The following is a 26,500-nucleotide window of genomic DNA, read 5'->3' on the forward strand; positions in this document are numbered from 1 at the left end:
ATTTGGGTAAAAATATGTCTGAATGGTGTAAAACTGTACAAATAGTAAAAAGAATTTCGTGTATGCAACACCTACTTTTGTTTTCACTTCGCCAGCCAACCTTATCATTAAAAAGGGCGTGGTCGTTTCTCTGTTACATAGCATATTTACTGGGAACTGTTAGATTTTTCTGAGATAAAGCAAATGTATTCCTGTTATGTTGACCTGTTGCGCATATACAAACAAACAAAAATATTGAACATGTTAAATTGAATTTTAATTTGATTGGTGGGATATTTCGCATAGGATGGGCCGATATTTCGGCTCTCTTGGACCAAAAGGAATAATATTATTCTACTTTGCTCTCCTACCCTGATAAAACTACTTAACTTAATCACCTACAATGAGCATTTTATGCTACGCTTTTGCTTTCAAGCAATATGAGCACCAAAGATGGATTTCAAAAAAATAAAAATATTTTCGATATTTCGGTAATACCGGTAGTACTAAAGGTAAAATTTAATATCGGTAACGGTACTGGGGCAAAATTTAGGTATTAGGTATTGTAATTCCTATTCTGAAGTACAGACCAAAAAACACCTGCTGGCTGCAATTAGTCTCTCACCAATATCCCAGATAAACTTTGTTGTAGGGCCTGGAACACCTCCACAACTGCCATATTGGAGCGGTTTATGATGTACATATCATCTGCATATGCATGTAATTGCACCGACTTTGTGTAATTGGTTCGCTTTGTCTTTCGGGCAATTTTATTATTATGCGACACGTTTTGGAAAAATCGTGACAGATGTCAGAACTAAAATATAGATGCACGTGTCCCAATCCATGCCCATTGTATATAACAAGCTATATAGTATATATACAATACTATGTAATTTTTTATATAAAATAAAAAAAAAAATAAGATACACTGCATATATAAAAAAAAACATTCACCAAATTATATGTTGTATTTACTGTTTTTTTTTTTACTGAATTAAGTTAATACGTTATTATTGCAATTCGTCTCACCTACATTTTCTTTATTTGATTATATAATTGCCGTATTGTGATATTATTGTGTATTATGATCGTATATACAAAATAGTTCAAGGATGAAATACGCCCCCTTGAATTTACAGATCATGTTAACGATTTATTATTTGCATATTGCAGCTGGATATTTTATTCAATTATAAGTTTTATAGGACGAAACTCGAGTATTGTAATGTATTTATAGATATTTGAACGCTTTAAACAATTTATGGGCGAATCGCGCTCTGTACGATACGCTAGTTCGTAGCATCCTTGAATATGGCCCAATTGTCTGGAATTCCAGTGAAGCGGAGTACTCTTTTTTGTTGGAGAGAATTCGAACATAATATCTCAAGAGTGAGTACTGGTTGTATTTGTATTCTAATACCTTTTTACTAGAAGCGTTGAAGTTCATTGTATTATAGACGTAGCGTCTATTTAATGAAATATTTTTTAAAGTGACTTGCAACTGCTAGATTTAGTCAGTGGCGTAGCTAGAAATTTTGCGCCCTCGTGGATAAATTACGCAAGGCGTGACTTTTTTAATATACGATAAAATGATTTTTACTACATGTTAGTACATATTCACATAATAGAGTAAATTAGAAATAAGATCACCGATTTTAAAATCTTCTCTTTCTCGCTTTCAGATTTGCTTGATAACCAATAAGTTTTTTACTACATTTTCGATGCTTGTTTGTTTTCAATGGCCAGAAATTCAAGTTGTTATTAAGTTCATATTAGCGCCTATCAGTTAATTTATATTTTCACTAAAAGAAATATATATCTACTAGTGAAAATGTATTTGAACTTAACCAGTGAAAATATAACTTTACTAAACAACATACATTCACTGTAACATTTATACATCGCATATAAATAAATAATGATAAATATGTAAATGTGTATATTCCTACATATGGAAAAGTTGAAATCATATAATTTTACGAACACCCGCCAGATAAATTTTATTTTCACGTAAAAATATATATCTACCGATGAAAATGTTTTTTTGAATAGATTCGAGACGGCTTTTTTTTAGATTTTTAAGAGGGATATTCCGATAAGTTATTTCAGATTTTTCCGGAGGGGGGGGGGAATGGTAGAAGTTCACCAGTCAGTGGTCGTTTGTTTTTATTATATATATTTTGATTTTATTTCGATTAATAATATTCATTAAATGACATTCATTTTTCTGGCCAAATTCAAGGGGGGGGGGAAAGGCAAATGCTTCCACCTACCACTATCCAATGTCGTCCCTGTGCACAATCTTCGATACGTGATCAAGGTTTGCGAAAAACAAGTTACTATATATGGAGGTATTCTCACAGAGTACTTTTAAGCGATTATAATCGACATATTCGACACATAAATCACGTATTTATGGTTAGTAATACTACAATGACGGATTGATATGTTTGTTTTCTTTGTGGTTAATCCGCTGATAGTTTAGTGGTCTGATAGGATGTTACTAATAAGGCATTTACGCATTTTAGACTTACGATGTTTTTCCTGTCCTCCTTTAGTTTCAATATTTTATTGTAAATTTTAGTAGCAGGTCATTAAACTCAAAAATGTTTCAAATTTATTTATAATATATTTTATAATGTACAATTCTTATCTTTATGATTATTTATATACCTCTTAAGAATTTAGAGATTTATAGTATTTGTAAAATACGATGTATATATTTATAAAAAAAATTAGTTCGACTTATGGTTGGTTCTCATTTTCCAGAATTTCTTCTTCTTCTAATTCTTCGTTATTTGAAACGCACGGAATGCGTAGACCCAACTTCGCTAGGCCTCTACGAGCTCTTTTTCTGAATACTACTAATATTAAAAAGTATATCACTCCTGATAAGCTGTTCAATATGCCGATGATAATCCTTTAAATCAAATAATCATTATACAATAACATAACGAATGTTAACATGTTGAAATGCGATCAAAACTCACCTTGCTACATATAGGCCGTCAAAAAGGGAACTTGATAATTCGAAAATCCAAAAAAATCCATTGATTATTAAGAGTTTGGCGTATAAGCATAATCTAAATTATAAATATAATTACATAATTGTTGTTAGCGGATTAGAAAAAATATTAATTTGAATATTCGCCTGTATTTCATGTTCTTGAGTTTGGTCACGTTGTTATAGCTAGTCTTATACCACAACGCTTTAAAAGCCATACCAAATAGTACGAAGTTTCCAATCAGAATTATAGTAATTGGTCCATAAAAGTATGCCCAACTTTCAAAAGCTCCTGTAAAATAGTTTTTTATTATGTAATTGAGTTTATAAGATGTACGGAGGTTGTTCGATGAGTAATGCTGTTTTTAATATTCCCATTATATAATAAAAAATAGCTCATTCATGCAAACACCACACTTTCTATGATTAATTTCCAATGTTCGACATCTTTCTGATTATGATTTTCTAAAAGTTTTTTTGGGCGTTTAGCCGGGCGTTATCGTGGTGGCATACCATAACACATACTATGTTTACAAGCTTCTTTCATAAGAGAGATTGTTGTAATTGTTCATTCACATTACCCTTTTTTTTGGCGCCAGTCGACCACACGCTGGAGCTCGCAGTAAACAGTGTGGAAGAGTGATGGACCTCTTTTGAACTTGAATTCCCAAGCTCTTGAGAGGAAGTAAACTCTGTGAGTACCCAACCGAGGTAGCGTCCTGTGGACTACCAACGACGAGCAAAGCATTGATACTTTTAGCGATTTGCTATTTGTTTTTCGTTTTAATATTATCGTTTAATTCATGTGCTCTTTATTTTTAACAAAGCGTAGAGGTCGAATTATTGAACTGATTTAAATAAATTATTTGCGTCTTGAAACAACAAATACAAATAACTCATAACTTCTCAAATATTTGCGATGCACACCTGTTTTTGAGATAAGCATTAAACGATAATTAAAGAATTTTCCATGAACGAATTCTATGAATTTCTGTCATAGTAGACATAGCCGATTAAAATTCTATTCACAAATGTTTTACGAAGGCATAAAAGCATTTCTTGTTGTTGGGAATAAGCGTCTCATTGTCTCACATTTCGAAACAAAATAAAGGCGCATTGGTTTCAGAGTTCGGGTATATTGAAAGAAAAACGACTATCTGTGTTGCTCAAGTATACAATTGTTTCAAATTTCATTTGAGATGGTATAAACGAATATTTGACGAATATTCGTCTAGTTTAAAATCGGGCAAATAATTATAATAATCGAATATTTAATTGAGATACTTTTCTCGAGCGCGTGTTGTGAAGGTGATGCTCTAACAAAAGGCAGAGCGTAATTCTTTATTATTATTATTGTAAGTATGGAGTTTGATTATTATTGTAAATATGGAGCGAAGTAGTAGTCCTAGCGTCGAAACATAGAGTAATCTAGTATTTTGTGCCGCGTTATTTACATCGTCGTGCGAGTAAGCTGTACCCCCATCCTGTACGTTCGGAGGGATCGTAAGAATACGGACGTACTTCTCGACGGTTGCTAGGTCAGCGAACACTGATCGCGCGACTACAGACGCGCGTTTGCCGTGTCTCTTTATATGTATGAGTCGCTACAATACGTTTATCAAGGATTTAAATTGATTAACCTGTTGACATTATTTTCATCAACTAGTTCATAAATAAACTTGCTTTCAACTTAATTTAAAATTCACACAGTATCCAGTAACGAATATGATGAGAGATTACTATTACAATATTGATCCAATCGAACGATCTACATGCATAGTTACGTAACTTACCATAAAACAAACAGCCGCTCTCTCCCATTTCAGACTTGATATGATTTTTTCCTATGAAGTTAGCGAAGATAGTGATCAATAGTAATAGTAAAGGCATTGCCCAACCATACAAACTGTAATATAAAAACTTGCGCTTGTCTGTTTTGTTGCTGTTTTTTAATCTAGGAAAGAGTTTTAAATTTATATTACGTTATATAACATACGTATATACTGAGATTTGTTGGTTCGTTGCTTACGTTGCAGTCCTCATCATATCGATCGAGATTACGTTTATCCAAAAGAATGCCGCGAGTAACCAGTAATATGTACCGAAACCTAAAATATAAATATTATATTAAAACCCATTATAAGATAGCTGTTTTGCTTTTGAAACATACCTATTATGTAACACGCTACACCTTCTGTTCTAAACCTTGTTATAACTTGGGCCAATAGGTGCAAATATCCGAGAGCGAAACTTCCGCATAAGCATACTGTACTCAATCCTTGAACATCTCTGATGATCGTCAGATATATTAGTTAAATACGCGGAAAAGCATTTATTTTATCAATTGATTTATTAACCTTAAATCCGGAACGATTATATAGATAATGAGAGTCAGCACCAATGCAGTGATAGACATGATCAAAAATATAGATATAACTATGGATCTAATTTTGTTGCTGTTGTGATTCGAAAAACAGACTATAACGACGCGACGAATTGTGTTGTGTGTTTCGTTATCCTTTTGAACTTTGTTTCCGAAACAGAAACTGTAAATACATAGAATCTTATTAATGTTGTATAGACGCCATTTAATATTGTTTATGATTACACAAACCTTCCTGAACCCATATGGTAAAAGTCCTCTTCTTCTAACAAAGATTCTAATTTAAATTCTAACATTTCCGTCGAGCACTGCAGCACACTTTCGTTTTGGGTCGGTACTTTTTCATCTTCACATACGAAACCGACCATGGTGTTATTGTTGGGACAGCATTCATGCATTTCTATTTGCGAATTCACCAAAGCAAAACGCCACAGTGCGAATAATGCGAAGTGACGTAATTTCATACCTGAAAAAAACATAAAAATTAGGCAGGATCTAAATAAAAAACACTACAAAAACGGGATGGTAAAGCATTCTAGCTTTACCCTCGCTTCTTTTAAAAATCATTATGTATGTTCTACTTTGATAGAAGGGTCACTTACTTAGAAAATACTAGAATATTTTAGCGGAAAATCGAAGTAAGTGATTTTGGCAGGACTTCAAATTAATTTACACCAATAAAAATGTGTGCATAGCTCTACAGCTCTACACAAATGATAGAGTAAAATTGCAGGTTCCGGACTATATGGATGTACTGAAACTTTAAACGTATCCGTAGAAACGTGTGATCTGGCATTGATATTATGGAATACGATGCTCTTTCTATTGGTTAATTCTAGTTTTTTACTTTCGATTGCTTCAGTTTAATCAATTGTGAGCAGTACTCAGTGGAATCGATGGTTCGGTGGCAGCAGCACATTGTACACTATAAACTTTACGATGACCTGTGATTCACCTCGCTCTGACCATGATTTTTATCGACTAACGTTTTTGTTTTTTTCGCTTAAGTAATGCTGCACTTAATTATCGAGTTTATTGTGACCATTAGAGTGGTTAAAACCATCTTCGACAATTTTTTGAAATTCTAATATTTTTGATCTCCATTTAAAGCATGTATATTTTCTAACATCTGGCACGGACCCATCCTTTCTTATGCAGCAGTTATATAACATTAAAAAATATATCTAAAAATTTAATTTTTAACAAAAAAGGCTTCTCGAAAAATCAATAAATTTCTCGAGAAAAGTAAATTCTCAATTTGCCATTTTTTCAATAATTAAAAAAAATATTCTCGTTAAGAAACACTAAACATATGTATAGTACATCCAAGATGTCAATTGGTCTTATTTTGATAATACTAAAATGGACATTAATCGAGATTATGAGCAGTGCGTAAAGTAACATATTTTTAAAATATTTATTTGATTTAAAATAACTAGTTTTAACACTTTACAAATATGATTAGAAAATGCATATGTCTGGTATACGACTCTTAATATATTAAAAATAATTAGCATACTAATCACGTATTATTATTATAACTATATTTAAAACTCACTGAATACTTATGCTTCTTTATTATTTCGTAAATATAATAGGAGTAGTGTTGTGCACAATGTTAGTAAGTCGACTGATTGTATTTTTTTTAGTATATCGCATATTATATATAATATGTTACAATACATGTTATTATTAATTGGCACGCACATTCATGTAAACTTGCGGGTAATATTAACAAGATAAGATGTGGTACAGTCTATAGAATAGACAGTATAGATATAGACTATTTGCGCAATGATAGTAATTTGCGACTCTAATTTAACTCAAAATTTTGTCAACGATCAAAGATCTGTTACTGTTAGCGCGATTTGTGTGAAAGTATGGAAAAGATAAGTAATTGAGTTGGCGACGCAGGTCTGGGATCGGGACCTCGACCTTTGTGGAATCTGTTCCATTACGTACGATTAATTAAATAAAAACATGTTTTAAGTAGCGTTCATGTATTTTTTTTGGGAAATTTGACGGACGGAGAATATAGTGGGTTTTTCGGTCGAGTTCGGTTGTGCCTGCTCTAAAATCTCTCGGAAGTTGTCCGAGGTTACTGAGAACGGGAGTTAAAGTGCGGGTAATTCAGTCGACTTGGCCAGCTTCGAGCGCTTCCGAACATTGTCGGCATATTTTCCGAGTCAAAGGGACCGAAGTCGGAGCTGCTTTTTCGAGCGCGAGCGGTGAGATATTTCCCCTTTCGCTCTCTCGCGTGTTAAGTGACGAGAGTGATAGAGATAATGATATGGTGCTACGCAAACTGAGATAGAACGAGTAACTCGTTTCAATTTCAGTATGCGCGTAGTCGTTCTATGGTTAAAACTCATGACGAGCGATGCATCGTGGTCACATGGTCAAGTTATAATACCGCATGCTACAGTGGGACGCATGTTAACATGCTTTATGAAACTCGATCTTAAACAGCCTCTTACTGACACCTTTGAATATTTTAGGGCACCAAAGGGGATTAATTATATTTTTGATAGTATATTAATCTTACAGATGTCGATATTATATTTTTTTCATATAAAATTAAATAATTAAAATATAATTAGTGGTACTTGATTTTGCCAAAAAAATCGTTTTTAATATCCTTATGGGTTTTTCTAGATCTGTTTATATAAATGACACACCATAACGAATTCGTGTTTAGAATCGATGGTGACCAATTCTAGGATAGTCACAGATGTGGTGTATTCTGAAGTATCATTTTTATGCCATATGGCATTTCGCAAAAGCCGACAAAGATTTTGCGTAAATTGAATATTTACGACCGAAAAGTTTTCATTTATTTTGCATTGGTGAGTGCCCACATAAACTTTTATAATTATCAGAGGCGTAATTATAATAATATTACGATTTAAAAATTGCGATTATTTGGCACTTTTTTCGATCGCCTGCAAATGTGCCGGCTGTACGTGACAGGAGCCTCCGTCCGAACGACATGCACGCCGCGAAGCGCGCGGGCATATGAAATCTGCGACAGTGTAGGCGCTTACTCGAAGTCGTAGATGTCGGCCGACTTCAGTTGTAGCTTCGGTTCGGATAACTTCCAGAGAGTGTAGTGGAAGCGTAATATACACAAAAATCTATCTGATTCTTGCAGCTTTTGTTAGACATAAAAATAATAATTAAATCAATTTTGATGTAAAAAACACATTTTATTTAATCGTATAGCTAGTACAATATATTTTTAGTTGGTAACAGAAAAAAACAAAATTTTTAAATAAAGATTTTATTTAGATTTATAGTATTACATTAAATGACGTGCATTTTTTGGCCAAATTCAAGATGGGAGAGGGGCACATGCTCCCACATACCTTTATATAATAACATCTCTGTGCCCAACCTTCGATACGTGATCAAGTTACTAAAAAAAATTAATTAAAATACGATGTAATATGCTTATAAAAAAAAATTAGTCCGACTCATGTTTGGTTATTATCTTCCAGAATGTCTTCTTCTTCTAATTCTTCGTTATTTGAAACACACGGAATGCGTAGACCTAACTTTACTAGGCCTCTGCGAGCTCTTTTTCTGAACACTACTAATAATAAAAAGTAGATCACTCCTGATAAACTGTTAAATATGCCGCTGATAATCCTTTAAATCAAATAATCATTATACAATAATACAACGAATGTTTACATGTTGAAATGCGGTCAAAACTCACTTTGCTACATATAGTTCGTCAAAAAAATAACTTAATAGTTCGAAAATCCAAAAAATTCCATAGATTATCAATAGTTTGGCGTATAAGTAGAATCTAAATTATGAATTATTAAATTACATAATTTTTGTTAGCGGATTATAAAATATTTTTATTTAAATATTCACCTGTATTTCATGCTCTTGAGTTTGGTCACGTTGTTATAGCTGGGCTTATACCACAACCCTTTAGAAGCCACACCAAATAGTATGAGGTTCGCAATCAAAATTATAGCAACTGGTCCATAGAAGTAATACCAAATTTCAATATATTCTGTAAAATATTTTTTATTATGTAGTTGAGTTTAGAAAATGCACTGAGGTTGTTCGATGAGTAATGCTGTTTATAATATTTCCATTATATGATATAATAAAAAATCATTCATACAAACACCACACTTGTTCTATAATAACTATTCTAATTCTTCCTGGTTTTGATTTTCAAAAAGTTGGATGCACAATGTTTACTGTATTTTTTTCACCGTTGTTTTTGTGGTGTGAAACCGCGCGTTATCGTGGTTGGTGTACCTTAACACATTATGTTTACAAGCTTCTTTCATAAGAGAGATTGTTGTAATTGTACATTCATATTCTTCCTTTTTCCATTAAAATAAATACTTTTAGCGATTCGGTATCTGTTTTGTTTTTCATTTTAATAATACCGTTTAATTTATGTGCTCTTTATTTTTAATGAAGTGTACAGGTTGTAATGATGAACCCTTTTTATCGTAGGTTTTACCAAAGGTGTACTTTCGCTAATGACTAATCCTACGAAATCATATTAAATGTCGGCAAAACGACCGTTTCAATTCTCCATGTTTTCATTTCACGATATGAAAAAATATCGAATCTTTGCGTCTTGTAACAATAAATTTAAAACTCATAACTTCACAAAAATTTGCGACGCACACCTATTTTTGAGATAAGCGTTAAACGATAATAAAAGGCGGGCTTCTGTAACATTTTATTTTTTTCAACGAACGAATTCTCTGAATATCGGTCATAGTAGATACCGCCGATTAACATTCTATTCACAAATGTTTTTCGAACGCGTAAAAGCATATTTTTGTTGGGAATAAGTGTCTCATTTCGAAACAAAATAAAGGCGCATGGATTTTAGAGCGGTATTTGTGACTCGGGTATTGAGAGAAAATCTGTATACAAACTGTGTTGCTCAAGTATACAGATTGTTTCATTCTAAGATACTTTTCTCGAATTCGTGTCGTGAAGGTGATGCTCAAACAGGAGGCAAAACGTAAGTTTTGATTATTATCATTGTAAGTATGGAGTTTGATTATTATTGTAAATATAAAGCGAAGTAGTAGTCCTAGCGTCGAAACAATAAGGCATTTAGTATATCTAGTCCGGATCGTCGTTTGAGTAAGCTGTAATACGTTTATCAAGGATTTAATTTCACTAACCCGTTGACTTTATTTTCATTAACCACTTCATAAATGAACTGCTGCTTTCAGCTTAATTTAAAATGCATACAGTATCCAGTAAGGACTATGTTCAGGAATTACGTTTACAATATTAATCCAATCGAACGATATACATGCATATTTACGTAACTTACCATAAAACCAACAGCTATTGTCTCCAATTTTAGGCTTAATATGATATCCATCTATGAAGGTAGCGGAGATAGTGATCAATAGTAATATCAATGGTATTCCCCAACCGTACACACTGTAATATAAAAACGTGCGCTTATCTGTTTTATTGCCAATTTTAAATCTAGAAAAGAGTTTTAAATTTATATTATGTTTATGACATATACATCTGAGATTTGTTGGTACGTTGCTTACGTTACAGTCCTCATTATATCGATCGAGATTACGTTCATCCAAAAGAATGCCGCAATTATCCAGTAGTACATACCGAAACCTAAAACAATAATAATTTACTAAAACACATTTTAAGATTTCTGTTTAGCTTTTGAAACATACCTAATATGTAACACATTACACCTTCTGTTTTATAGCTTGTTACATTTTGTGCCAATAGGTGCAAATATCCGAGAGCGAAACTTCCGCATAAGCATGCTGTACTCAATCCTTGAATATCTCTGATGATCATCAAATTTATTAATTAAATACGCGAAAAAGCGTGTAGTGTTTTATTGATTGATTAAACCTTAAATCCGGAACGATAATATGGACGATGAGAGTCAGAATCAATCCAATGATAGACATGAGCAAAAATGAAGGTAATACTATGGATCCAAATTTGCTCATCGAACTGCTGTTGTACTCCGGAATACAAACTATAACGACGCGCTTTGTTTTTGTGTTTTGTGTTTCAGTTTCATTATGCTTTTGAACATTGTTTCCGAAGCAAAAACTGGAAATACATAAAATCTTATTAATATTGTATAGACGCCATATAATCTTGTTTATAATTACACACACCTTTCAAAATCCTGATTGTCGAAGTTCACTTCTTCTAACAAAGATTCTAAATCGAATTCAAACATTTCTGTCGAGCACTGCAGCACACTTTCGTTTTGGGTCGGTACTTTTTCATCTTCACATACGAAACCGACCATGGTGTTATTGTTGGGACAGCATTCATGCATTTCAAATTGTGAATCCACCAAAGCATAATGCCACAGTGCGAATAATGCGAAGTGACGTAATTTCATTTCTGAAAAATTCATGAGAATTAGGCAGTAACCAAATCAAAAACGTTACAAAAACGGGATGGTAAAGCATTTTAGTCAAACATATGTACGTGTATTTTATAATTGAAAATATAAAGTAGAACAATGTTTTTTTTAATGGTTGTACTCTAAAGAACTTTTATAAAAAACACTATTGGCGTTCAAATGTAAATGTATTTCAGTAATGACAACTGGGCCAGTTAGAAGGGCTTAGTCCTCTTTAACCGTTTTTTCAAGTTGTCCATATTGAGGAGCTTGCTGCTTCGATATTGACGTGCTGTTAGAGCTTCGTTTTATGTTTAGCAGCAGAACGTTTTATAGCACTGGCGACGTCTTCGACACATGTCTCGCGAACATACCACGGACTTTCAATGTTTCCTAACACACCAGAGCTGTATGCCGTGGACGCGTTGACCCTAACTGTTTAAGGACTTGATTGTATATCTTGATTTTGTTATATAATGGTAGTTTAAGTTTCTTCCCATAAGCCAAATATAGCTTTCCGTATTTTATTTCATGTTATTATTTTTCATTTTTTATATTTTCCTTTCACCGCAGTGTTCATGATCATACGAGGTATTTAGCTGTATTTCAAAATGGAATAGTGTTGCCGCTTATGAAAATTTACAATTGATTAGTTACATATTTATTAGTGAAGTTGCTATGTACCGATTTTAGTTAATTCAACTTTATTTTCCATTTTTGCTACAATTGGTGATCCTATCAGTGACTTTTTGAAGTTTATATAGTGCTGTTTAGTTTTTTAATTAAGCCTTTATGTCATACTTTATCAAAAGCTTGAGCAACATCTTCAACAGAAAATAGCCGAACAAAAATATTTTTCTTTCAGCGCTTTTTCTATTAAATCAGTGATGCAATGCACCTGACCGATTGTAGAATGTGTATTTCAAAACCCAAACTGATGGTCAGAAATTGATTTTTTCTCGTCTATTATGGGTTTTCTTTTCAACGGGAGTTTTTCAATACTTTATGTATTATTGGTAGCAATGATATAGTTATGTATTGTACGATTTTACTTCGTATAATGGTTTTCCTGGTTTCGGAATTCTTATTACTTTTGGTATTTTCCAGGCACTGGCACATGTCTTAATCTAAACATAGTGTTAATTAAATATAACACAAGGAACAATATACATATATTGCTGAAACTATCATTAATTTCCAATGGTGCCACAGTTTTGACAATAAAATATTTCGTTAATTAGTAATGATTTATCTGTTTTTATTGGCGTCTAGTTAATTTTGACTGAAATAATATTTTAACGTGATCCTGATGGGATTAATTAGATATTTGAATCAGGATTGTTGCTGTTCTTTAATTCTTTATATAGCACATAACTTTTCTAAATATATAATAATTTAGCAATGAAAAATGTAATGGTTATTATTATTAGAGATTATGCGTTCATTTTTATTTCATTTATATTAATATGTGAAAATAAAACTGATCGAATCACTGGACTTATTTTGATAATACTAAAATGGACATTTATCGAGATTATGAGCAGTGCGTCACTAAAACATCCAAATTATGAAGTCATGGCTTCTTAGGTGAACAATATTAGTATAACTTTTGCGTTTGAAGTAACACATATCTTTCAAATATTTTTTTGATTTAAAATAACTAGTTTTATCACTTTACATATATGCATAGAAAATGCATATGTCTGGTATACGACTCTCAATATAATAAAACTAATTAACATACTAATCACGTTTTATTATTATAACTATATTTAAAACTTACTGAATATTACTTATGTTTTTTTATTATTTCGTAAATATAATAGGAGTAGTGTTGTGTACAATGTTTGCAAGTCGACTGATTGTGTTTTTTTTATGATATCGTATGTTATACAATTATTGTTATTATTAATTGACACGAATATTAACGCGAACTCGCGGGTAATTTAATTTTTAAGATGAGATGTGGTACAGTATATAGCAGTGATCTCTAACCTTTTTATCGCTGCGTACCAGTCAACGTTTGATTTTATTTTACCGCGGTCCGCTGAGGTGGGACGTTGATTTTTTATATTTTAGTTTGTTTTAATTTAATAATCTTATATTATATATAATTGTTCTAAGCCAGTTCCCGACGCGCATATTTTAAAATAAAACATTCTCCATATTATTTTCTACTCTGTGAATTGTATCTTTGTATGAAAGGTGTATATAATAATACACATAAACAAAGGAAATATATTTAATTATAATTTATTAAAATAAAAATAGAGTTGGCACGGTTCGAGCCTTCGCTAATGTATTATTTTGTTGTCGACCAATGAAAAATAAGCATTCAAATATAAAACAAGATGGCCGACATCAACGTGACAACAGTTTTAAATAATTATTATTTATTAATAAAATTTTGCTACGCGACAATGATTTTCATTTGTTCGATTTGACTGAATAGAAATAAACGGATTGCAAATTAACTAGGTATGTTATAACTATGAAAATTAAATATAATCATAATTTGTGTAAGGCTTAAAAAATTACATAAATTAACCCTTTGCACTCGTATTTTTTTTTTGGTTGGGGTACTGCCAGCTCGTATTTAATTTCAAGTTTTTTTTTTAAGTTCAATTTTTGAAAGTAAAAATGAAATAAAACATGTTTTGATTAATCTTTTTACAAATTAAAATTAGCACAGCGAAAGATTGATAGTTAGTCAGTATTTTAGTTAAAAAACAATAAATTAAATATTAAAAATATATTATAATTTAAATACTTTAATCGGAAAATAACTTTTTTTATTGCAATTTTTTAAATAATTTGTAAAACGTTAACCATTAAACTTAGAAAAAAATAATTTATTGAAATGTGTTCACGAAGAATTGTACTTACTATTCACAAAAAAAAAATGACATAGTATTAGGTATACATAGTATAGGAAGGTAAATGTAATGATGTTTTTAGATGATTTTTCGTCCATCGCAATCAAATGCGCGGTAAAACAAATAAATGAATTATTTAAAAAAAACAGCTGAGTGATGTAGCGGCAGGGGTTTATAACCATTAGGAAATTTGTAAATAGCTAGATGTCATATGAATTCTGAATAATTAAAATATTGGACTGTTTGTATTTTTTTGCACCTATCGTTTATTATCTTGCGCAATGCGCTTATTATCTTGCGCATCGCGCTCGTTCTATAGCGCTCATAACATCGATCAACAATTTGCGTTCATACAAAAAAATAATGGTTACAATATAATTTAATCAAGATTAAAATTACAAAGAGCACAAGTTTTCTACTTGTTGTTTTTTTTTTAGTAAAACCTTACTTTTTAGTTTTTTTAATTGTTGTTTTTTCTTGGTAAATAGTTAATATATTCCCATTAACATGTTTTAGACTTTATAGCAAATCAGATTACAATAAACGTATTATAAAAAATCAAAAAATATACTGTTAGTTAAATAAAACATATAATAACATATAATACATTTTTTAAAACATAGATAATACGAAAAATTGTTATGCACCTTACAATAAATAAAACACAAACAATATGCACATCAGTACATATGTTTTAAGCAAAAGGATACATTTTGACGATTTAATCAATGATTTTTAAAAGAAAATTTAACACTTTTGACGCTAAGTTGCCGATAATGAGATTTCGAATAAAGTGAAGCGAAGGTCCATATATAAAGGAGAATGTAGATTAGTAAATATGGTTCTAGGACACTAACCGCCTGGAAATATATTTCTTGGACAATAACCCCCCGTCAAAACCCCCCTGGACATTGACCCCTCGTGCAAATAACCCCCTGACAATTAACCCCCGCCACGTATAAAGATAAGTATTTTATATAAGTTGTTAGTATTTATACTAAATGGTCATTATTTTATTAATATAATGTTTAATACAAATAATCAGTATCAATACTAATTATTTGCACAGGGGATTATTTGTACAGGGGGGGGGTTAATGTCCAGGGGAGTTTTGATGGGGGATATATGTCCAGGGGGTATTTGTCCTGCGTTTACGTGCACTTAGGATAGGAATATTTAAAATACGAAAAAGAATGCCAATTTAAATTAGATATTTTTTTAATATATTCACTGTCTATGGCAGAGGTCAGATTACGGCCAAATCCAGCCCTCTGCTTATTTTAATCCGGCCTGCAAGTAATTGTTAGATTTGACATTTAAAAAAATCAAAGTATGTGCTATAATAGAGCGGCCAACCGTCGAGTTAAGGAGCTAGCTAGGTATCACCTTATAAGGTGCTCCTATGCTTTGGATTTCACTGTGACGTTATGCAGTTTAAATTTGACAGCATCTTCAGTGCCCACGTAACGCCTTTTGCAATAGATTTGTTCGTCTATTGCAAAAGGTTTTTCGGCGAGAACAGTTGCTAAAAGATAAGCACATTGTGTGTAACATCAATAGACAACTAAATAGCAGTTTTTTTAACTCAATTCGGTGAATTTAAATTATTTTCGACTCTTAACACCATTGCTAAATTCAGGCTTTCGCATGGCTCTTTAAGTCAAAATATTACATGTAGCCTTTGCCAAATAGTTAATATTTTTTATAAGTAAAGGGCTATGTATAAATAGTAGCAGTATTTATCCATTTTTAAAGGCTTCTGCAAACAGTAAGTTACTAAGTAAGTTACTGGTTTGCACTAAATTATTTATTCAAGCAGTCAATGCTATGTTTAAGTGACTGAAAAATTAGTTTTGACGAATAGTTTGCATGGAACTACTACAAATGAAAATATTATTTATAAAGTTTAAAAACGTTAACAAAGTACATTTTAAAGTGAATTTCGAATAAAATCCGTAACATCTGATGGTGGTAAATTTAAAAACAGAACAAGAATAAGCTTTTTTAGAAAAAAATATGATTTTTGTAAAAATGCACTATTCACCAACAGGTACTATAGAAAACATTTAAATTTATTGTGTATTATTAAAGCAATTATATTAACCGTAAACTTTATTAACTATCGTGAACTTAACCATCATCAGTTCTGTGACTATTTTTTTATCATAATATAAGCCGTATATTTCGACTTTCTCTACCATACAGTAGTCCAATGGCCCAGTCATGGTATAGGTTGACTAAGATTTTTTAAATCATAGGAGCGATTAAAATTTTTTTTCAACGAAAAACCCTACCCTCGGCTATTATTATCTAATATTAAATATATTTGAGAATTAGCCTTTGCTGCAGATATCATGAGATTTCTTAACAGATTGAACTTAGAGCTAAAAACAAAAACAGTGCTTATATTTAAAATTTACACTACATTTGAATATTTGAAAGAAATGATAAAGCTCATTTTAATTTTGCTTCCTGGCCCGCTAAGCTTAAAATATTTACAATCTGGTCCTTCACAAAAAAGGTTTGCCGACCCCTGGTCTATGGTGTTACACGAGCAAAATAACCTTGTCTATATTCTTCAGTTATATGTTTTACAGAGAGACATTGAAAGCGCGTCATGGCGATTTTACAACTTTATATTTAGATTGTCTTGTATAACCGGAATGTCGTAGTCCTTAAGGCGTTGAACTGACATCCTAGAGACTATCGGTTCATGTCCCCGCAGAAAACTAAACATTTTAATATTAAGAATGCGCTATTATTAAAATTAAGTCCTAACTGCTAAGCGACATCTATTGATTGTAAGCTGTAATTATAGTTAACAATATATAATAGATATCACTAATTTACAAACTGTGTTTTAAATCTTATCCAATTAAACGTGTAAGTGTTGATTATGTTGTGCATAAACGACTTTTACCAATAGTTTTTCAATGACGCATATTTGAGTCATTGACCTTTAGAGTGTTAAATATGGATAAATTTATATAAGTACAATACAATCCTAAAACTCACTGAAAAAAATATGTTTTACAAGACTTTTAACCCTTTCACCGCGGATGACTTCTATAGGTGTCATAAAGAAAATCGCCAGTACTCATTGGACATTTAAAGGTGCCGTAAGCATTTGAGCCTAATAAAATGGCTTTTTAGTATAATTTAAGGCTGTAAATTAATTATTTGAACCATAATATTTTTAAAAATATGGCATTAATAGGTGCCCCCACATATTAACAAATTTCGAAATGGCGCTCAAAAATATCAGCTGTGGTGATAATATAAATGCAATCGGGGCCAGGCCCCACTCAATTTTTTTGTACATAAAAAAAAATAGGTGGGGCCGGTAAAGTTTTATTATATTTTGTGAAAATGATCAAATTTTATATATAGACAAATATTCTATAAGTTTTTCGTATGTATTTGCCCATTTGAGGCAGAAATGATAAATATTACATTGTTTTTTGTGGGGATCTGTTTTGGATTGGCAGGCGTTCTTACACCTAGAGCAAACCAGCGTAGTTTGGCCTCGTGGCTTTATTTTTAAATTTTTAAGTTTTGAATTTATTAAAACAGTTTTTAAAAATATAAATAAATTGATCATAAAAAATGATTACATTAAAAGATTATCCTATAACTTGAAACGTTAAATACTTGTAACAGATTTAAAATTGGTAAAAATAGTCTTAGCATAAACGCATACTATTACTTGTCACAGTAATAATATCACGGTTAATATCGAATTCATCGTCACGTCCTTAAAATTCAATATTATATCGTCATTCGTAATTATATGGATAATTTTTAAAATAAAATCAATATATGTATTTATAAATAATTAAAACACAGATTACTAATTCTGTTTTATATAATTTAGTAATTTACTAGCTCGAAAATAAATTAAATGTGTCGAGACCAATATTATCATTTAAGTTGAGTACCCAGGTCGATAGTTGTCAATCGCTCGTTTTATTAGTGCGAGCGAGTAAGCGAGCTCTGCTTGCATAACGGCATCTCGCTCTTTTTTCCGTCTTACAAATTTTATTTTTATTTCATAGCAGACACACAATATAAAGTAATAATTATGCACAATTAGAGCATATGATCCCGTTTCATCCCATATCATAAAAATATAGATGCCCTTTGAAGGAAAAAATCAGCTTTTGAACAAATAATTGACAACCTAAATCTGTCAGTCTAGCGCGATGCCGTCCTAACACCGCGCGCTTTGACCATGTTCCGATGAAAAATCTTACAATAAACTTACACTTGTAAATTTAAAATTATTGAGCTATTTGCATAAGTTAAAAATTCAATATTACTGAAATGTGTTTAGCAGAAGTCTTTTTAATATTAATAAATTTAAATTTTCAAAATTTGCTTGAACACAAAGCCAATAAATGCATTCAAAGTTTTGTCGACATATTGTCGACGTTCGAGTACAACGCTTGAAATACGATGTCGACACATAGTCGACTTACGAGCGCAAAGGGTTAAACTAGATAAACAATCATAAAACAACCTTCGTAATGAAATCTTCAAATTTTGAATTCCTGTCGACGGGCTCCGAGGCCAAAAAGTGAGTTTTTCCTTTTTACAATTTATAAAAATTGTCATTGCTTCTGATTTAATGCACATATACGTTAGATTTGACGAATTACAAATAACCAGGTACGTTTTATACGAACGTGTCACACCATAACGAATTCTTGTTTAGAATCGATGGTGACAAATTCTAGGATTGTCAGATGTGGTGTTCGTGTTCTGAAGTATCATTTTTATGCCTTATGGCATTTTGCAAAAGCCGACAAAGATTTTGCGTAAATTGAATATTTACGACCGAAAAGTTTTCATTTATATTCTATTGGTGAGTGCCCACACAAACTTTTATAATTATCGCTAGCGTAATTTTAATAATATGACAATTTAACAATTGCGATTATTTGGCACTTTTTTCGATCACGCGCAAATATGCTGGCTGTACGTGACAGGAGCCGCCGTCCGAACGTCATGAAGGCCGCGAAGCGCGCGGGCATATGGTATCTGCGACAGTGTGGGCGCTTACTCCAAGTCGTAGATCTCGGCCGACTTCAGTTGTAGCGTCGGTTCAGACAACTTCCAGAGAGTGAAGTGGAAGCATAATAAACACAGAAATCTACCTGATTATTGCAGCTTTTGTCAGAAAAATAAATAAAAATTAAATCAATTTCGATGTTAAAAACACATTTTAATTAATCGTATAGTTAGTACAATATATTTTTAGTTGGTAACAGAAAAAAATAAAATAATTAAATAAAGATTTTATTTAGATTCATAGTATTACATTAAATGACGTGCATTTTTTTGGCCAAATTCAAGATGGGGGAGGGGGCACATGCTCCCACCTACCTCCATATAATGACATACCTGTGCCAAACCTTCGATATGTGATTCAAGTTACTAAAAAAAATTTTAAAATACGATGTAATATGCTTATAAAAAAAATTAGTCCGACTCATGGTTGGTTATCATCTTCCAGAATTTCTTCTTCTTCTAATTCTTCGTTATTTGAAACACACGGAATGCGTAGACCTAACTTTACTAGGCCTCTGCGAGCTCTTTTTCTGAACACTACTAATAATAAAAAGTAGATCACTCCTGATAAGCTGTTCAATATGCCGCTGATAATCCTTTAAATCAAATAATTATTATACAATAATACAACGAATGTTTACATGTTGAAATGCGGTCAAAACTCACCTTGCTACATATAGCCCGTCAAAAAGGGAAATTAATAATTCGAAAATCCAAAAAATTCCATAGATTATCAAGAGTTTGGCGTATAAGTAGAATCTAAATTATGAATTATTAAATTACATAAATTTTGTTAGCGGATTAGAAAATATATTTATTTAAATATTCACTTGTATTTCATGTTCTTGAGTTTGGTCACGTTGTTATAGCTGGGCTTATACCACAACCCTTTAGAAGCCACACCAAATAGTACGAGGTTCGTAATCAAAATTATAGCAATTGGTGCATAGAAGTATGACCAAATTTCAATATATTCTGTAAAATATTTTTTTATTATGTAGTTGAGTTTAGAAAGTGCACTGAGGTTGTTCGATGAGTAATGCTGTTTATAATATTCCCATTATATGATATAATAAAAAATCAATCATGCAAACACCACACTTGTTCTATAATAACTATTCTAATTCTTTCTGGTTTTGATTTTCAAAAAGTTGGATGCACAATGTTTACTGTATATTTTTCATTGTTGTTTTTGTGGTGTGAGACCGGGTGTTATCGTGGTGGTGTACCATAACACATTATGTGTATAAGCTTCTTTCATAAGAGAGATTGTTGTAATTGTTCATTCATATTCTTCATTTTTCCATTAAAATATATACTGTTAGCGAATTGGTATTTGTTTTGTTTTTTGTTTTATTAATGCTGTTTAATTCATGTGCTCTTTATTTTTAATGAAGCGTACAGGTTGTAATGATGAACCCCTTTATCGTAGGTTGTACCGAAAATGCACTTTCGCTAATGACATATTAAATGTCGGCAAAACGACCGTTTTAATTCTCCATATCTTCATTTCACGATGTGAAAAAATATCTTTGCTTCTTGTTACAATGAATTAAATAACTCATAACTTCACAACAAGTTGAGACGCACACCTATTTTTGAGATAAGCGTTTAACGATAATAAAAGGCGGGCTTCTGTAACATTTTATTTTTTTCAACGAACGAATTCTCTGAATATCGGTCATAGTAGATACCGCCGATTAACATTCTATTCACAAATGTTTTTCGAACGCGTAAAAGCATTTTTTTGTTGGGAATAAGTGTCTCATTTCGGAACAAAATAAAGGCGCATGGATTTTAGAGCGGTATTTGTGACTCGGGTATTGAGAGAAAATCTGTATACAAACTGTGTTGCTCAAGTATACAGATTGTTTCATTCTAAGATAATTCTCTCGAATTCGTGTCGTGAAGGCGATGCTAAAACAGGAGGCAAAACGTAAGTTTTGATTATTATCATTGTAAATATGGAGTTTGATTATTATTGTAAATATAGAGCGAAGTAGTAGTCCTAGCGTCGAAACAATAAGGCATTTAGTATATCTAGTCCGGATCGTCGTGTGAGTAAGCTGTAATACGTTTATCAAGGATTTAATTTCACTAACCCGTTGACTTTATTTTCATTAACCACTTCATAAATGAACTGCTGCTTTCAGCTTAATTTAAAATGCATACAGTATCCAGTAAGGACTATGTTCAGGAATTACGTTTACAATATTAATCCAATCGAACGATATACATGCATATTTACGTAACTTACCATAAAACCAACAGCTATTGTCTCCAATTTTAGACTTAATGTGATATCCATCTATGAAGGTAGCGCAGACAGTGATCAATAGTAATATCAATGGTATTCCCCAACCGTACATACTGTAATATAAAAACTGGCGCTTATCTGTTTTATTGCCATTTTTAAGTCTAGAAAAGAGTTTTAAATTTATGTTATGTTTATGATATATACATCTGAGATTTGTTGGTACGTTGCTTACGTTACAGTCCTCATTATATCGATCGAGATTACGTTCATCCAAAAGAATGCCGCAATTATCCAGTAATACATACCGAAACCTAAAACAATAATAATTGATTAAAACACATTTTAAGATTTCTGTTTAGCTTTTGAAACATACCTAATATGTAACACATTACACCTTCTGTTTTATAGCTTGTTACACTTTGTGCCAATAGGTGCAAATATCCGAGAGCGAAACTTCCGCATAAACATGCTGTACTCAATCCTTGAATATCTCTGATGATCATCAGATTTATTAATTAAATACGCGAAAAAGCATGAAGTGTTTTATTAATTAATTAAACCTTAAATCCGGAACGATAATATGGACGATGAGAGTCAGAATCAATCCAATGATAGACATGAGCAAAAATGAAGGTATTACTATGGATCCAAATTTGCTCATCGAACTGCTGTTGTACTCCGGAATACAAACTATAACGACGCGCTTTGTTTTTGTGTTTTGGGTTTCAGTTTCGTTATGCTTTTGAACTTTGTTTCCGAAGCAAAAACTGGAAATACATAAAATCTTATTAATGTTTTATAGACGCCATATAATCTTGTTTATAATTACACACACCTTTCAAAATCCTGCTCATCGAAGTCCACTTCTTCTTTCACAGATTCTAAATCGAATTCAAACATTTCTGTCGAGCACTGCAGCACACTTTTGTTTTGGTTCGATACTTTTTCATCTTCACATACGAAACCGACCATGGTGTTATTGTTGGGACAGCATTCATGCATTTTTATTTGTGAATCCACCAAAGCATAATGCCACAGTGCGAATAATGCGAAGTGACGTAATTTCATTTCTGAAAAATTCATAAGAATTAGGCAGTAACCAAATCAAAAACGTTACAAAAACGGGATGGTAAAGCATTTTAGCTAAATATATGTACGTGTATTTTATAATTTAAAATATAAAGTAGAACTATGTTTTTTTTAATGGTTGTACTCTAAAGAACTTCTATATAAAACACTCCATTGGTGTATTTCAGTAATGACAACTGGACGAGTTCGAAGGGCTAGGTCCTCTTTAACCGTTTTTTCAAGTTGTCTACATTGAGGAGTTTGTTGCTTCGATATTGACGTGCTGTTAGAGCTTCGTTTTATATTTAGCAGCTAACGTTTTAGAGTTTTAGGACTTTATTGTATATCTTGATTATGTTGAATATTGGTAGGTTGACGTTTCTTCCCATAAGCCAATATAGCTTTCCGTATTTTATTTCAAGTTATTATTTTTAATTTTGTATATGTTCCTTTCACCGCAGTGTTAGGGTCATACCGAGGTATTTAGCTGTATTTCAAAATGGAATAGTGTTGCCGTTTACAACAATTTGGAATTGATTGCAATATTAGTTCATTCAAGTTTATTTTCCATTTTTGCTACAATTGGCGAGTTTTTCGGTAGTATTCGCAATCAGTTTTTCGGTAGTATTCGCTATTTTTTTCCCCACTGCCAAGATTACTGTATATTCGGGGAATGTTGCGTTGTGGCAAATAATATGTGTACAACAAATAGAGTAACGGCCCTAGGACACTTGCTTGTGGGACTCCAGTTCTTATTTCTTTTAATTCAGTATGTTCGTTATTTTGATTATTTCTGAATATTCTGTTAGAAATGTACGATTTAAGTAATTCTATATATTGCTTCGGTTGTATGCTATTTTGTTTTTTAATTATTCCTTTGTGCCATACTTTATCAAAAGCTTGAGCAACATCTACAAAAGAAAATAGCCGAACAAAAATATTTTTCTTTCAGCGCTTTTTCTATTAAATCAGTAATGCGATGCACATGACTGATTGTAGAATGTGAATTTCAAAACCCAAACGATGGCCAGGAATTGCTTTTTCTTCTCTATTGTGGTTTTCAATCTTTTCAACAGGAGTTTTTCGAATACTTTAGGTATTACTGGTAGCAAATATATAGTTGTGTACGATTTTTCTTAGTATAATGGTTTTCCTGGCTTCGGAATCATTATTAATTTTGCTACTTTCCAGGCACTGAGCATATGTTTTAATCTAAACATAGTGTTAATTAAATATTACACATATAATACAAAAATTGCTGAAACTATCATCAATTCTCAATGCGGAATGTGGCGCCAATTTTTACAAAAAAATATTTTGTAAAAATTTGATAATGATTAATCTGTGTTGATTGGCGTCTAGTTAATTTTGACTAAAATAATATTTTAACTTGATCTTTATGGTATTAATTGAAGACATTTGAATCGGGATTGTTGCTGATCTTTAATATATGTATATAGAACATAACTTTTCTAAATATAAAATAGTTTACCATTGGAAAATATATTGGTTATTATTAATAGAGATAGTAAATATTCACAACAAACGCAGATAAGGGGAAGAAATAAATGAAATATTCAATCTATATTTTTATAACAAAAAATAAATGCACAGATATTTGTATTATGCATTTTTCTCATGCATTAATTTGGTAAATAAATGGCATATATCTGGTATACGACTCTCAATATAATAAAATTAATTAACATACTAATTACGTATTATTATTATAACTATATTTAAAACTTACTGAATATTACTTATGTTTCTTTAATATTTCGTAAATATAATAAGAGTAGTGTTGTGTACAACGTTTGCAAGTCGACTGATTGTGTTTTATTTTTGTATATCGTATGTTATATATAATGTTAAAATTATTGTTATTATTAATTGACACGCACATTTACGCAAACTCGCGGGTAATTTTAATGAGATGAGATGTGGTATAATCTATAGTAGTGGTCCCCAACCTTTTTATCGCCGCGGACCGGTCAACGTTAGATAATTTTACCGCGGCCCGCTGAGGTGGGACGTTGATTTTTTATATTTTAGTTTGTTTTAATTTAATAATCTTATATATAATTGTTCTAAGCTGCTTCCGGACGCGCAATTAAAATAAAACATTCTCCATTTAATTTTCTACTCTGTAAATCGTATCTTGTTGTATGAAGGGTGTATATAATAATACACATAAACAAAGGAAATATATTTAATTATAATTAATAAAAATAAAAATAAAGTTGGCACGGTTCGAGCCTCCGCTAATGTATTATTTTGTTGTCGACCAATGAAAAATAAGCATTCAAATATAAAACAAGATGGCCGACATCAACGTGACAACAGTTTTAAATAATTATTATTTATTAATAAAATTTTGCTACGCGACAATGATTTTCATTTGATCGATTTGACTAAATAGAAATAAACGGATTGCAAATTAACTAGTTATGTTATAACTATGAAAATGAAATATATACATAATGTGTGTAAGGATTAAAAGAATACATTGATTAAACTAGATAAACAATCATAAAACAACCTTCGTAATGAAATCTTTAAATTTTGAATTCCTGTCGACGGGCTCCGAGGCCAAAATGTGAGTTTTTCCTTTTTACAATTTATAAAAATTGTCATTGCTTTTGATTTAATGCACATATACGTTAGATTTGACGAATTGCAAATAACCAGGTACGTTTTAAACGAACGTGTAATATAACCTTAGTATGTATGAGGAGGCAAAATATGTATCTACGTCATAGTTTCTTATGAATTTTTTTCTGTGCAATAATTTCTCTTTTGGATCAGCCAAATTCAGTATATTCAGCTACATCGAACTTATGTAGTATGTTGTTTATAAAAAAATAATACTTGCTAACAGTGACCTCAACTTTTTGTTTAAATATACCAATTCTACGTTGTCAAATAGATCATATAATTGTTCGTTAAAATCATTGCTTCTGAAAAATAATTAAAAACAATAAGACCTTATCAAGAGTTAAACATTGAACACATTATAACTACTAATTGAATTCAAAAATAAATTTAAACAACATCCGAAATACAAAATTAACGGAAGTTACTGTAGAGGATTAAATACATAGATTGATATTTCTTCATATTCTTTGTCGCAATACGTCATATTTTAATTGTTTGTCATACGTAAATGTTATTAGATCTTTCATTGCTTCTGAAAATTAACTGTAAACGATACTATGGTGGGTAAAATATAACTTTTTGTTTACACTAATATGAGATTTTTCATTATTACTACCATTGTAATATATTTTTAATTGCCAAATCACTGTTGTTTGTCTTTTAATATTTGATCATAAAAAGTCAATAGTTTTTTTGTTAGAATAACCGTGATATTTTATTCGTATAACCAAACACTTACTGACACACTCATAATTTAAAGTTTTGCTTATATTATCTATAGTTCCAATGCTACATCATTTTGAAT

The 26,500-nt window shown here is 31.4% G+C and overlaps 4 protein-coding genes across 7 annotated transcripts in view; 1 reads left to right on the forward strand and 3 right to left on the reverse strand.

Annotated features, from left to right (window-relative positions):
* LOC148233374 (RNA helicase aquarius) overlaps positions 1–26,500 on the forward strand; it is an 84,736-nt gene that overhangs the window by 12,453 nt on the left and 45,783 nt on the right. Inside the window, exons 1-2 of one of the 3 annotated variants that reach the window (XM_088189389.1) lie at positions 14,109–14,247; positions 19,145–19,221. The exons of 1 other annotated variant lie outside the window; for it this stretch is intronic. The gene's annotated coding sequence lies outside the window, so the exon portion shown is untranslated. Of the gene's footprint in view, positions 1–7,578; positions 7,598–14,108; positions 14,248–19,144; positions 19,222–26,500 lie in introns of those variants that run through there. One more of the 3 variants, XM_088189390.1, reaches the window with a different exon arrangement.
* On the reverse strand, positions 2,592–7,094 carry LOC148233377 (G protein-coupled receptor Mth2-like). Its single transcript, XM_088189398.1, has 9 exons — positions 7,077–7,094; positions 5,601–5,835; positions 5,344–5,532; positions 5,157–5,275; positions 5,016–5,094; positions 4,780–4,940; positions 3,134–3,278; positions 2,973–3,065; positions 2,592–2,902 (listed from the first exon to the last, which is right to left on the reverse strand). The coding sequence occupies exons 2-9, from the start codon at positions 5,831–5,833 to the stop codon at positions 2,728–2,730; spliced, it is 1,194 nt and encodes a 397-aa protein (XP_088045524.1). The 5' UTR covers positions 5,834–5,835; positions 7,077–7,094; the 3' UTR covers positions 2,592–2,727.
* LOC148233378 (G protein-coupled receptor Mth2-like) lies at positions 8,555–13,706 on the reverse strand. 2 transcript variants are annotated; one of them, XM_088189396.1, is made up of 9 exons: positions 13,553–13,706; positions 11,534–11,768; positions 11,259–11,465; positions 11,072–11,190; positions 10,931–11,009; positions 10,699–10,859; positions 9,252–9,396; positions 9,088–9,180; positions 8,555–9,017 (listed from the first exon to the last, which is right to left on the reverse strand). In XM_088189396.1, exons 2-9 carry the CDS (start codon positions 11,764–11,766, stop codon positions 8,843–8,845), a joined length of 1,212 nt encoding a protein of 403 aa, XP_088045522.1. In that variant the 5' UTR covers positions 11,767–11,768; positions 13,553–13,706; the 3' UTR covers positions 8,555–8,842. The 2 variants fall into 2 exon arrangements, with proteins under 2 accessions (XP_088045522.1, XP_088045520.1); XM_088189394.1 differs by having other exon boundaries at positions 13,563–13,653.
* On the reverse strand, positions 19,849–24,902 carry LOC148233379 (G protein-coupled receptor Mth2-like). Its single transcript, XM_088189397.1, has 9 exons — positions 24,791–24,902; positions 22,808–23,042; positions 22,533–22,739; positions 22,346–22,464; positions 22,205–22,283; positions 21,973–22,133; positions 20,546–20,690; positions 20,382–20,474; positions 19,849–20,311 (listed from the first exon to the last, which is right to left on the reverse strand). Exons 2-9 carry the CDS (start codon positions 23,038–23,040, stop codon positions 20,137–20,139), a joined length of 1,212 nt encoding a protein of 403 aa, XP_088045523.1. The 5' UTR covers positions 23,041–23,042; positions 24,791–24,902; the 3' UTR covers positions 19,849–20,136.

This window comes from Plectrocnemia conspersa, unplaced genomic scaffold, assembly GCF_051122295.1.
Source record: "Plectrocnemia conspersa isolate PC_06_02 unplaced genomic scaffold, ASM5112229v1 ptg000008l, whole genome shotgun sequence".
In the NCBI taxonomy this organism is placed as follows: domain Eukaryota; kingdom Metazoa; phylum Arthropoda; class Insecta; order Trichoptera; family Polycentropodidae; genus Plectrocnemia; species Plectrocnemia conspersa.

Coding starts and splice junctions, on each gene's coding strand:
- LOC148233377 (XM_088189398.1), bottom strand. CDS start 5,833: ATGAAATTACGTCACTTCGCATTATTCGCACTGTGGCGTTTTGCTTTG. Junction 3,066..3,133: donor CTCAAGAACATGAAATACAG/GCGAATATTCAA, acceptor TTTATAATTTAG/ATTATGCTTATACGCCAAAC. Junction 2,903..2,972: donor GACGGCCTATATGTAGCAAG/GTGAGTTTTGAT, acceptor TTTGATTTAAAG/GATTATCATCGGCATATTGA.
- LOC148233378 (XM_088189396.1), bottom strand. CDS start 11,766: ATGAAATTACGTCACTTCGCATTATTCGCACTGTGGCATTATGCTTTG. Junction 11,466..11,533: donor GACAATCAGGATTTTGAAAG/GTGTGTGTAATT, acceptor ATGTATTTCCAG/TTTTTGCTTCGGAAACAATG. Junction 11,010..11,071: donor TGTAATGTGTTACATATTAG/GTATGTTTCAAA, acceptor TTATTGTTTTAG/GTTTCGGTATGTACTACTGG.
- LOC148233379 (XM_088189397.1), bottom strand. CDS start 23,040: ATGAAATTACGTCACTTCGCATTATTCGCACTGTGGCATTATGCTTTG. Junction 22,465..22,532: donor ATTATCGTTCCGGATTTAAG/GTTTAATTAATT, acceptor GATGATCATCAG/AGATATTCAAGGATTGAGTA. Junction 20,691..21,972: donor CAATAGCTGTTGGTTTTATG/GTAAGTTACGTA, acceptor AATATTTTACAG/AATATATTGAAATTTGGTCA.